This window comes from Triplophysa dalaica, chromosome 24 (assembly GCF_015846415.1).
Source record: "Triplophysa dalaica isolate WHDGS20190420 chromosome 24, ASM1584641v1, whole genome shotgun sequence".
Taxonomy (NCBI): Eukaryota; Metazoa; Chordata; class Actinopteri; order Cypriniformes; family Nemacheilidae; genus Triplophysa; species Triplophysa dalaica.
The window spans coordinates 11,169,851-11,183,388 of record NC_079565.1 but is presented as its reverse complement, the minus strand read 5'-3'; the positions used below and the strand labels follow the sequence as shown (position 1 = coordinate 11,183,388).

General features: G+C 36.8%; 1 protein-coding gene across 1 annotated transcript in view; it reads right to left on the bottom strand.

The window, feature by feature from the left end:
* Positions 1-1,601: 1,601 nt before the first annotated feature.
* The window catches only part of osbpl5 (oxysterol binding protein-like 5), a 42,860-nt gene continuing 30,923 nt past the window's right edge, over positions 1,602-13,538 (bottom strand). The window contains exons 9-22 of the mRNA XM_056740136.1: positions 11,383-11,587; positions 10,927-11,111; positions 10,764-10,845; positions 10,184-10,282; positions 8,130-8,226; positions 7,928-8,026; positions 7,744-7,841; positions 7,578-7,667; positions 6,992-7,128; positions 6,183-6,362; positions 5,753-5,882; positions 5,539-5,653; positions 4,905-5,007; positions 1,602-3,762 (exon numbers count right to left, since the gene is read on the bottom strand). Coding sequence (XP_056596114.1) covers positions 3,627-3,762; positions 4,905-5,007; positions 5,539-5,653; positions 5,753-5,882; positions 6,183-6,362; positions 6,992-7,128; positions 7,578-7,667; positions 7,744-7,841; positions 7,928-8,026; positions 8,130-8,226; positions 10,184-10,282; positions 10,764-10,845; positions 10,927-11,111; positions 11,383-11,587 — 1,756 coding nt within the window. The 3' untranslated portion in view covers positions 1,602-3,626. The remainder of the gene's footprint in view (positions 3,763-4,904; positions 5,008-5,538; positions 5,654-5,752; positions 5,883-6,182; positions 6,363-6,991; positions 7,129-7,577; positions 7,668-7,743; positions 7,842-7,927; positions 8,027-8,129; positions 8,227-10,183; positions 10,283-10,763; positions 10,846-10,926; positions 11,112-11,382; positions 11,588-13,538) is intronic.

Here is a 13,538-nt window from a genome sequence, read left to right as displayed (position 1 = left end):
TGGGTACATTTTTCTTTTTAGGCCTGTTTAAATCAATAGTAACCACTATAAATATAACTATAAAAATATCTTTATTACACCTAAATGTTGTTTTTTTCAACCCAGCGTTGGTTCAAAAACGAACAAACGAGGTTGTAAATTAATTTATGTTGGGTTGTTGTAACCCCATGTTGGATCCCCCCAAAATCTGGGTTAATTTAACCCAATGGTTGAGTTGTGCAAGGTCTTTAAATTCAGATGGATTCACAAGGCTGGCTATCAAAAATATATTTAATCTGTATCTTTAATATTATAGTTGTCGTGTGGACTCTGCTATTACAATGGTTTTTAAAACAATCTTTACACCTAGAGTCCTTGATGTGAAAGGCCTTTACCATGGAAAGCTCTTATTGTTCGAGTGGCTTAAGAAGCCTACTTATGCTCGGACTTTAGATGGACACATTACACTAAAGGACGCAGTTATTCTCATGTTTACTTGTCCCAAGAAGCCCATTACACATCTGTGGGAGGAAGGAATTCTTTTGTGTGAAGTCCAGCACACATGTGACCTAATTAGACCCTGCGTTTTCCAAGCGCTTCCGTCTGCCCCCGCGCACATCCCAGCACAAAGGTCCAGTATGTGCGCCCACTCTCAGATAATCGGCCTGTAGGCCCGGGGGCGCCGACGGAGCTACCGTCCTCCTTCCTGGACTCGTCCACCACTGTGACGGGTCAAGGCATGGCTCAATGGGCGTTACGCAAACTATGGGATGAATTTATTAGCGCAGGATCGCCATGAAAACAATACACAAACAGTGAGCAAGACACCATCAAACGGATTCAACCCTGGAACAAAGGAACCTCAAATCTTATCACAAAACAAATGAATCACACTTGATATTGATTTAAAATAGAGCTTGTCTCCTAAAGCAGGGGTGTTTAGATCGCTTGAAGTGGATCGCTGAGTCATATACGCCCAATGAAACCACACCCAACCTGGAGGCATTCTGTACATTCATAGTTTCCACGGAAATATTAGCTGGTGGGCCGAAATGGGATGGCTTTCATTTGGGTTTTCTTTAACCAGATCAGTCAGTCGACCGCAAGTGCTTCAATTACAAAGGTCTGAATTTACTCCGCACAGAGGAGGAAGGAAGGGGATTTTCTGTGAGTGCACACTTTTGACCAAGTCCAAGCATGCCCCGGGAAGGTCTGTTGTAACAACTAAAGGAAAAGTCCAGAGAACGTCTTTGAAAGAGAAAAATGAACTTGGCTCCTCTCTTATAGAATGTAACATATAGGGATAGTTCACTCTCTCTCATGTCATTCCAAACCTGTATGACCTGTATATGACTCTTTCGTCTGCAGAACACAGAAGAAGATAGTCTGAAGAACGTTGGTTACCGAACCACTTAACCCCTATTGACTTCCACTGTACGAACACAAAAGAGACATTCCTCAAAATATCTTCTTTTGTGTTTTACAGATGAAAGAGTCATATACAGGTTTTAAAAGAAATGAAAATGAATAAGTAATGACAGATGTTTTCATTTTTGTCTGAACTATCTATTTAAATGCATTTCTTAAGGTGCACATCAGTGTTTCAAAGACGACAACGTGACAAGTGGAAATGTAAAACTTTACTGTGGTGCTGAAGTTTGCAACAATCATTGACACAGTGAACTGTTGACATCTCATTCGTTTCAGTCATTAGACATTTAACTGAGTGGTCTGTAAAAAACGAAAAAGTAAAACGAAATTTATAAAACGGTCAGTTCTGGTCCTTGATTCTGATTGGTTGAGCCGAGTTCTACGCCGTTATAAAATACCACCATTTATAACTGCTGACCGCATTAGCCTAAATATCACTTTATTTACTTTATTTAATGAAACCTTGCGACGCATATGGAAAACCGTTTTTAATAAGCAATAAGCCCTGTGAAGCAGTTTATTACGACGAGTGCATTTTATAACAGCTAAGTGGATTTTAGACACTCTGCTTCACGTCGTCGTGCCACCATGTCCTTAGGCCGTGTTCAGACTTGACTTCTTTTTTGACAAGAAAAAGTTGACAAAGGCGCTTTATTAGTAAAAAAACACCGGCAGCGTTTGGTTACGAATATCAGCCGAACGCCAAGACTTCAGAGTTAGCGTCTGTGCACGAAGGCAGCCCAGAGACACATAGAGGCAGCATAACGGAAGTCTATTTGAATTATAAACAGAGAGCGTCTTTGCAATAACTAATCACATATTTGAAATCAACAATACTAATTTCACACTAGAAATGCATTCAGATATTGTTGAAAGTGAAAATTAAACTATGCATTTATACAAAGCTTTGCCATTTTATGTTTTCGAGCTTGAGCCTTCTCCACCAATCACATTCCACGCATGTAAATTATGTAGTGACAGGTCTGTGATTGGTAAGCTGTAAAAATGGAGCTTGACGTAGGACATTTTTTCAACATTAATAGACGCTCTGAGCTGCAGAAAAAAACGCCAGTGCTGGCGTTTAAAAAAGCGCTCAGGAAGTTTTTTAAAAACCCGGTTTACACCATAGGATTACAATGTAAAACAGACGCTAGCAGTTTAAAAAAAGATGTCAAGTCTGAACACGGCCTTAGCTGATAAAAAATGTGACCCACTGCTTCTTGGAGCTTATTGCTTTAGTCCCAATCTCTTGGTTTCTATTATGACTTAAAAGCGCAAGCATCGTTCAAGCACAAATTTCCTTTATAAATCCTGCATTGGAAGTTTTGTACGCTGAACATACAGTAACTTTAAATACAACACAAAACCAAAGGGAAAGCAATTTGATGCTCGGCTAAACTTGATCCCAGAAAACCTGAAAGAACAAAGTATCTTTTTAAATCAACAGAACTGATCGAATAAATACATTCTCAATTTCATTTAAAATATATACACTTTTGAACTTTGTCCATTCATCCATCAGTGACGTGAAACTTCTCAGAAGGCCGCGAGTGTCAGGATGAAGACTGGCCTTTTGCTATGAACATGAATGTTATCTCTCATTCTATCGTTGCACTACCGACAGCCGACGTTCCATCGATTTCACCTAAATCTACACTACACATTTGGTGTCAGAGTGTTTTTCATTATGTAGTGTACAATTGAGTTTGTAAACATTTACTCTTTCTAGTACTGAACTACGCAGAAACACTGTTTTGGTAAAATAATAACGAGCAAATGTTTTGTGTGGTGAGACGTTTACCCAGAAGCATGAAGTACAGCACTGACGGATGTCAATTTACCTTTTCTTTTTCATTTTTTTGGCATCAATATTAAGGCCCAGTCTCTTAATGGAAGAGGAGGTCCAGAACAAAAAAAGGAACACCCAAAAGATACATCCATTCTTCAACTTCTTCAACCAATATTGCGGAAGGGAAGTGCGCAGGACAGTTAAGGAGAGTGGTGGTGCAGCGTTTAACCACTCTAAAATGATTATCCGTTTTTTTATATTAATAAAAAACAAAACAAAACAAGAGTCTTTTTCTCTCTGATTGAAGTGCTTTAGTGCTTGATGGTGCGGATACGACAGGCAGGAACATCACGGCGGGGCATTCAGGGGCTGTGTGATGGTAATGGTTTGGCTGTTTATTGCTAGGCGATGGTCGCTAGGTGACATCTCAAGTGAAGACGTAGTTGATGAGGAGCTGGAAGAACAACAGCATGCAGAGGATGAGACAGTGGCGACCGCTCAGAGTCTTGCTCTCCTCCGTCGTCTTGTGCTGTGCTATCTGACGACCCAACGCGCTCAGGTTTCTACAGATAAAAACATGAGAAAATGTGTTATTATAATTCATCATTTTTTCCATACAGTTAAGATATTTAAAAAGACAATTTATAACTTTTCCTCAATATTGCTTCATGCTTTAGGATAAAAATACTAAAATACAATTAGGAGATACTTTATTAAACATGTCAGATAAATGAAATCATTTAAAACTCTATTCTATTTGTATAAAGCATAGTTTAGTTTTTTAATTGGCTTTAATTTTCTTATTTTTATGTTAACTTCAGTTAAAGATCGGGCAACATGCTATTTCATGCATTTTGACTTTTTCACACTGTTGAACATGCTGACTTCTCATGCATAACAACGGTGTAGCTTGATGATAGTTACAAATAGTTGGAAACAATTGAGATTTTGTAAGTGCTCAAATGAACAAAATATATAACGCTGCCCTAGCGGTTTTTGGATATTTTGCTGAAAAAAAGTTACAAACTATATATTTTTATGAAGTTATATGCTTTTGCCATATATTACTATTTTTATTTGCTATATAACATTTATTCATTTATATTTTAGTTTCTGTTTATTTAATTTTCCTATTTTTTGTTGCATATAAAACATTACATTTTTATTTTTAAGCATTTTCATAATCATTAATTTTCAGGCAAAATGTAATATTTTTACTAGTTTATGTTTTTCCAATATTTTTTAGGCCAATATTTAATTTGATTTCGATCAGATACGCTTGCAAGATATTTTAAGTAAACGAAAATAACCTTGGTATACAAACACTCTAGTCCATTAAAATGAGTTTCACTGTCGTAAAGGTTGGACAAGACTTAAAATGCGTGTGACGTTTGTTAAAATTTTAAAGAATTGTATTAATCAGGTGATGCTCATTTGTTTTAGCACATAATAACAGGCCGGGATGCCCCTCCAGATTTTCTTGGGCCCCTCCAAACATATCCAGCAAACAAATAAATTCATTTTAATTAAATTAAAAACATATGAATAAATATTTATTTGTATAATCCATTAAATAAAGATCTGTCAATTTAAATCACACAATTTTTTTTAAATGATGCATGCAATGAATATGTGATTCCACAGTCGAGCCAATCTGGTACAGATACTGAAGACAGTGATTCTGTAAAACACAAAGTGTACTCGCCTCTGTATGTCCTGCTGTGTTTTCTGTATAGCTGCCACAGATGCTTCTATGAGGGCGATGTCCTTCACTTCTTTAGTGCATCTCGCACACTGATTCATAAAACCTGATCACAACAAAATCAAATATATAATAAACAATCTTAAATACCTCAATACACTTCAATTGCCATTGCTGTAAAAACAAATTAACTCAAATCTATGACTTTAATGACATATAAATTACATTTAAGAGGAGATATAATGAAGAGCTATAATTGAAGGATTTGGTGTTTGGTGTATGTAGGTTGTTTAATGTGGGAGAACAGTTTTATTTAAAATCACACGCATTGACCTGGTAATACATTTGATCTATTAAGCTGTGAACATTAACATGAATCATACTGTATTCAAACCAGATTAATGTTTGAATAGACATGAATGTGCACATTTCTATACGAGAGCCATTTCCAACTGTCGATCATTTTTAAGCCGTTAATATGGAGTTCATTAAGAAGCTTCCATTATATACCCGGCTCATACATCGGATTGGATTAGCCAAGAATTGCAATGATACCATGCATTTTATTTTTTGCTGTTATATTACATCCGAGTAATATTTGCTCATGGTGTGTGTGTGTGATAAACGGATGTCTTGCCTTCATTGTCAGATGACTCATGGTTGGGTTCTGGTGTGGTGCTGCTGCTCTCTGTGTTCTGACTACAGCTGGAGGGCTGGCTGCTTGATTTCCTGTGCTTTCCATTCACCCGCACCTGACAAACACACATTAGTCAACAAACTAAACATACGCCCTAATAAGACATACTAGAATCTAACATATATAGAAATCGTCTTCTGTAGGTGCGTCACACCTTCTGCTGTCCGGCCCAGTTCTGGCTGTAAGAGAAACTGTTTCGCTGCCTTTGAGACTTCTCTTTTGTCTGGATGATGCCGTCCTTCTCGAACTGAACCAGACAGCGATCCAGATCCCATGGCTTAGTGCTGAGGAAAGAAATAGTGCGAGGAGAATCAGATTCAAATCAAACACATCTTAAACATCTGATCGTTCCTGATGTTTAAAATTGGCAAATTTCCTATGACGTGATACTGTATGCCAAAGTCATTATGCCAAATAAGTAGTATGTCTGAAACCTAGACGCTCTACTATTTCCGCCAAGATGAACACAATGGAAACATGGCGGATGGAGTCCTCTGCAGGACTGCGATCCTACATTTCGGCAAATTCATATTATAATTTACTGTTTAGCAAATTGTGTTTTATTCCTGACAGTGTAAACGTACTCTGCATATCTGTAGTGCCATTCATTGGTGTCAATGTTGAAAGCGAAAAGTCGTGGGTTCCAGGGTCGGTCGCCTCGCTCTCTGGCTTCCTGCCGCTGGGCTTCTTCCAGTACAAATTTCTCCTGGGTGGCTTTGTTCTGGTCTTTTTCGTTTATTGCTTCGGTCACATGATGCCACAGCCTACGGAAATAAAACAACAATGATTTTGACATCAGGGGTTAAAATTCTTATAAAAATCAATTGTTATGTAATCACGTTATGGTTTACATGGCTAGCCGATGTGATACAGCATAAACCACACATTTGAAATCATGTCTGATGATGCATCTCCATACAGTGGTTGATTTCAAATGTGAATATTGGTAAAAATGAACGTATAACTTGTGGTTTGCATGCTTAACAATAGGGTCAAGATGTATATTTTACCTGAACACTTCTTTATATACAATATTGAAGACCTATCTAAAATCATATTATCAAATAATAACAAATACTGAATAGAAAAAATGAAAAAATAAATGTAAATAAAAAAATGTAAATAAAAGCGTACAGTAAGTCCATCTCAACCCCATATAAATTGTAAAGATTTATTTTTTATATATTAAATATATTATATATTAAAATAATATATAGAATAATAACACACACACACGCAAAGACACACTATACTAATACTAACACTAAACTTAGTATACAAATACTAACAAATATTATTCTGTACATTACAAATCTTAAAGGCATTATCCAGAATTTAGCAAAGTAGGATTTTAATGGTTTGCTTTGGTCATTCTGGTTATGAACTGGTGTACCTGGCAGACTCAAACGCCTCCTGCTGGTCCATCTGAACCACCTGTCTCTTCAGTCTGTTTCTCCTCACATCTGGACTGGGGTTCCACAGCACCTCCTGCTGGCCAGTCTTCTTCTCAACGAGATGCACTTTATTATCCTGCAGAGACATTCAGACTTTTACCTTGAAATCATTGGGGTTTTAAGCTGTGTGCCATTGTTTTCCCAAAGTTTCCTGAAGCAGATTAACAAAATTCTACCCCATCGTCATGTATTTTTCATTAGAAAATGGACACCTTTGGTCACCTGGGTGTTTGCTCGATCTATTGCCTTAAATACACAATAGTATAATTTATAATAAATATTATTTCACTATAATAATTATAACGAACGCACCCAAAGCATTTGCCTTATATGTTAAAACACAGTAACTCAGCTTTAAACCATGACTAACAATTGCCACGAATGAGCAATATTCATAATAAAACCTATAATTCTGTTTCTTACTGCTCAAAAGGACACTTGTAAGACTTCCTGTCCACATCTTTCTGTACACTTGAAATGAAGTGTTCTGTAACATAAAGCACAAATCTCAAAAGATATTCTTACCCAGTGCCCATCTACCGTAGCCAGAACATCTTCCCCCATACGGATCTTTCCAGAAATCTGATTGACGTTGCAAGAACTGCCAAGAAATGGCTGCGACGGAGATAGAAAGACAATAGTTTCAATCTTTAAATATAAAACAAATGAGGTACAAAGACTGAAAACATACCTTCAGTTTGAATTCAAGTTCTGTGTAACATTGTGTTTTTTCACACTCAATGGTAATTTTTCCACCGAGCTCCAGCGTCATTGTTCCATACAGGATACCTGTAGAAACATTTCAATTATTAATAACGTTTATGTACAATATTAAGACACAATTTAAAGGGTGACGCTTTTTTGATTTCAGTCACCTTTACAGTGAGCGTACGGCATTGTAATAATATATTCTTCATCTCGGTTCAGAAACAACAGCCTGGCTTTTCCATCCAGAATTGCAGACAGTGAGTTTCCTTTAATAACAGCAAAATGATTATCAGCATCACACATGAGAAGCAAATAGCTGTTATACTGAAAAAAGCTTTGGGATAGTGTTTAAACTGCATTAAAGCTCACCGTAAAATTTGGACTTGGCCATAATGCTTCCGCTGATACAGAATCCATCCTTCTTATTGCTGATGTAGAAAGCTGAAACTGGTGGGTGATGAGAAACCTGAAAGTGAAAAAAAATACTGAGCAGGTTACCCTATTTTTTGTATAAACAGTCAATTTTACTTCAAATATAGACAGAGGATCATGATGGAAGATCCAGAGAAAGGCTTTATGCTGGCCTGTTTTGAACTAAATTTATAAAACGTGTTGGTAATGAATTTCATTGTTTGACATTTACAATGTTTTTATTTTTTTTACAAGAATATGCATTGTATGTGTGTATTAGTGATGGACCGATATTGTTTTTTTTTTTTACCGATACAGATACCGATTATTTGCATGTTTGTGTGCCCGATACCCGATATGCGGAACAGATATTTATTTACTGTTAGACTTCTGTTTTTGACACACTGATTACAATACAACTGAACAAAACTATTTTATTTAGAACAATCACTCCCTCCTTGCATACAAAGCAAAACATTTGCATCTATACACCAATAAATAAAGGTCTCTGAAAAAGTTCAAATAAAGTGCACTGTTACTAAGTGTCTTTGTTCAAAAAGAAATAATTTAAGCAATGTAAAAAAATAAAGAAAACACAAAAGCAAACACTGCACCAAACTCATTGATAGGGAACGAGGACTCGCGCACACACAGAGCTCATTGAGAAAGAACGTTAACTCGCATCAGACAGGTCAGGAAAGAGAGAAGACGAGGAAGCGCTGTTTTTATCATCATCACGGATGGTGAAAAACATTACAAAACGGCGAATAAGTAAATGCATTGTATGGGAAACACTGATGGAATAATACATTGTCATGAAAGTAACAAACAAAACAGAATATAAATCATTGCATATCTCAACTGGTATGTAACATTAATAATATTTTTGTCAGTCTTATTAAATAGCTGCAGACAAATATATATGCGTCATATATGTATATATACAATTACTAACGTTACTTTCAAACTGCGATCGCTTGTGGAGATAATACACAATTAATTCCACAGGGCTCTATTTATTTAAAAGTTATTAGTGAAATAATGGTTATATAGTCGATGAAAGTATAACAAGTTTTAAACAAGATAATCTAAGTTTATTAATAAAGCAAGTGAGTATACATAACCTGTGAATGCTTTCCTTTTTGTCCTGCTGCAGTGACGTCCTGCACGCAATTCTCTAAACGGCCACAAGATGGCGGAGTTTATCGTCGAATCCGATATTAGAAAACAGATACCTGATGCTGGGAAATTGATTAAATATCGGGAAATTATCGGAAAACGATGTATCGGTCGATCTCTAGAGCATATTTATGATTTCTTTTTGGAATAACTGTTACTCAAAGTAAAAGTAATGATACATAATCGTGCGAGTTAATGTAAAAGTGTGTGTTCAGTAATATAGTTCAGTAACCAGCTTTTATTTTGAAATTTGAATGTTTCTGCAAATCTAAAGCTGTGTTCCCAACAAACACAAATCGTGCTCCTCACTCTTTATTACTTGAAGGAAAGTTCATCCTTTCCCGTGAGTAACGCGAGCTGACAAGTATTTTCCACTTGCGCGGAAGATGAATTCTCGTCTTTGCGTTAACTGTGTATGTACTTTATTCGTGCAAATCGTTTTATTTGCATTTGTGTGAACACCCCATAACATTTTTATTCACATATTGATAACTTACCAGCATTGAATCAAATCGAAATTGTAATCAAATCGAAACCATATAAATAAGAATGTAATTGAATCGCCAAATTGGTTGCCCAGCTCTAGTATTTAGGCGTACATATACAGAATGATGAAAACCAGAAACAACCAAAACGTGGCCATGAACTTACTAGAGGTAAATGTCTTTTGGTTAAGTGAAAAAGGGCTAATGATATTGTCATTATAAAAGATGCTTGGTTTTATATTTTGTTATCTTCTTCCCTGATATTAATAGATTTTAATGAGCTTAAATGTTGTTTATTCATTTATGGTCTAAAAGACTAAATATATCCTGGCGGTTCTGGAATCTCACCTGTTCTGCCATGTAAAATGTGCAGCTGTCAGTTTGTGGATGCAGCCAACAACATCGAAACATCTCACCAAGAATAGGGTTGTATGGTTTCTTCAGACCCTGAAAAACAAACCATAAGCATTTATGTTAGTTATGGTAAAACTAAATAAAAGAATGTCATTACATGCTGTATATTAAATAGAAATCCCTAAATGATGTTTAATATAGGATATAATTCTCATGAAAAGTATTGGTTATGATGTGCAGGAACTCAATTTATTCTACCATTTGTAGCAGATCTGTTGTGTCTGAGAAAGAATAAAAAATCCAAACATGAGTACTAAAGACCAGTGGTTCTCAAAATGGGGGCCGTGGCCCCTTAGGGGGACCCAGGATGGATCAAGGGGGGCCACAGATTTTGTAGTCATACATTTTATGCAATCAAACTTCAGAAGAATATAAATTTAACAAGTATAGTTTTTTTGGGGGTTAATTTAATTTAAGATTATACGTTTTTATTTGGGGAGGGCGCAAAGCGATGCACTCTACACAAAGGGGGCCTTGCAACGAAACAGTTGTACCGCTGCTTCAGACAACTTGCCTTTGGTTTCTTATAGAAGCCTGAGAGATACCAGCGTAAGACCTGCTTCATCCTACAGTATGCACTGTCCTCCATCACCGCCCTACAAAAGAGAAAACAATGTCTTTCCACTCCAACCTAACTTAAAAATACAGGCTGCAATGAACACCACTGAGGTTCTTACTGTGATAATATGTCAGCATGGTAATAGTAATCGGACAGTTTATCCAGGAAGGAACGCGGCTCCAAGATAAATGTTGGTAGAACCACTTTGGAAAGATCCATTCCTGGCCTCAACTGCTTCAGTAACATCCAGATCAATCCTTTATTCTCCTCCGACACCGTCTCCACCTGTGACGCCTCACCAGCCTTTTTACACAAGACACGAAAAAACGATTTTCTTAATATGTTTATAACTTACTGCGAATCTGCAATGTGTTATATTTGCGTATCCATCAACATCTCTGAATCATAAAAACTGCCGTTGACTTTTCCTTTATATGGGTCGAAGGACATTACTTGTGAGCCATGTGATTTTTACACAAGTGCATCCTTATTGTTTACAAGAAGTGACAACAATATTCCAAGATAATGATCTTAAGATCTTATAAAGCATGTGATAAAGTGATATCAAGCTCACCTCTCCCATCTCTTCGTGAGGTTCTTCAACAAAAGCCGTCGCCTGAACACACAGGTCATCTGATTGGTCGGCATCGCTCTCCTCTGTCAGTCTGCCTCCGTTCTCATTGGCTGGATTGTCAGAATCCTCGTGCGCCTCCCTCTCTGATTTGTCGGAGTTGGCATCGTTCTCCATGTGGTTGTTGTCCAACATGGAGTCATTCAATCTTGAAAACAAACAAAACATTGATGAGCGAGCACAACAGTCATAGAAGATGAAAACTATGCATGTGCATTTATTTATTATATTTATTAATTATTTTATATTTAAACAAGTAATATGGCTTTAAGATTATGCGCTCACTGAATATTAGAAACACCTGTACACCTATTCATGTCCTTATCTTTTCAGCCAAAACGTCAAAATTTAAAGGGAGAGCCGCCATGTCACTTTAAGCCGCCATGTGAGATTTCACTTCTGGCAGGTACTAAAAGAAATATGAGACTTCCCAGAGGCTTGATTTCTGAGATGAATATGAATTTAGTGCCAAAGAAAACCATGAATCCATTGTCACAAACTGCCTTGTGTCAATAATCAAAGCTAATGGCAATACTGTAACAAAGTGCAGAACATTTTCTTGGCAGACTTTGGACCCATTAATACGAATAAATCATCGCTTGAATGCCACAAACGATTCAAATACGCTTGCTGACCATGTGTACTCCTTCAAAACCGTAGTTTAGCTACAGTATCTGCTTAAGGTGACATCCATTATATTGCCCAATGTGATAAAGCTGAAAAGCAATCTGCTTACATCACCATAGAAAATGAGTTCAATAATCGTCAGTGCGGAAAATCTGCGGCCGACAAATCTCTACAAACTGTGTGATGAAATGACGTCAACACGCACAAAAATCTCAGAGGAATTTTGTGAAAAGAAGAACTGAGGCTGTTTGGAGAGCAAAGGGTGGCTGTACCCACTATCAGTATTACTGAATAGTCATTTTATGTAGTCAAATTATATATTGTATTACTATCCAGACGCTTTCAAAGTGACAACATAAACAAACGTTACTGTGCACGTGCGTGGACTGCCCTTGACTTCCAGTACACATTCACAGACGAGTGCCTGTAGATTATTTCTGATAAATATCAAAAGTAACCGAGAAGAACAGTTACTTGGCTAAACTTGTATTTAAATTTCGACTGCGATACTAAGCTCAACCGCTCGATGTCAATGTACCGTACGGTTTCTTTAAATGCGACCAAACTACAGGACCCATTTAAAACATTGTTCATTTAATATGAACATACAACAAAATTCAACAAACCGTTTATTTAATACAATTATTATACAATTAAATAGTAATACAAATAATTATGAACATAATTAAACATAGTTAAAATATAAATATTATTAGAAACTAGCCAAACAGAGACCGGAAGTTAGCTGCAGTCCAGGCGCACACGTCCGAGGAAACGGTCACTATAAACGCATTTATCGCCCGCACACACCTGGTGCGAAGTTCACCTCTGGTCTGAATTTGGCTGTATTATTACAATTTATTTTATATTTAACTTGAGTACTGTATTACTTTGTGCTTCACATCACAGTTTTTTTTAAGTAGAATTATCTGTTGTGTCCAACAGAATAAAGGAAGTATAAGGGCGAGCAAATAATGAGAGAATTGTCATTTTTGGGTGAACTATAAAATAAAATAAAGTGCTTATTGACTGCACACTTGCCTCTGCTTCTCTTTTCCATTTTTTATTCACATTCGCATTCAAAACACGTCGAGATCAGTTGCCAAAGCAACTGGCCGCATGATTTACTCATCAACTGAGTAATTTGAATGACACCGCCATCACCATGGTCACAACGTGTCTAATAATCGAGCATGAATGCTATTTTCTACATTCCAGCCATATCGCACGGCTATAGGCAACACGTCTCAGAGGACAAACATGAGGCACATGACTTTTTCACAGTGCATGTGACCATTTGCAATGAACGTGAAATAAAACATCCCTGCCCATCATGAACAGCAACAGCAGAATGGACGTTCTCCTCCACAAACTAGAAACAGAGGTATATAACATATGTCCTGTTTTCTGGCTGTCAAAAATAATAACCTAGCCAAAAAAATAGCCTTACCTTGCCAGGAAGTATATTCCTG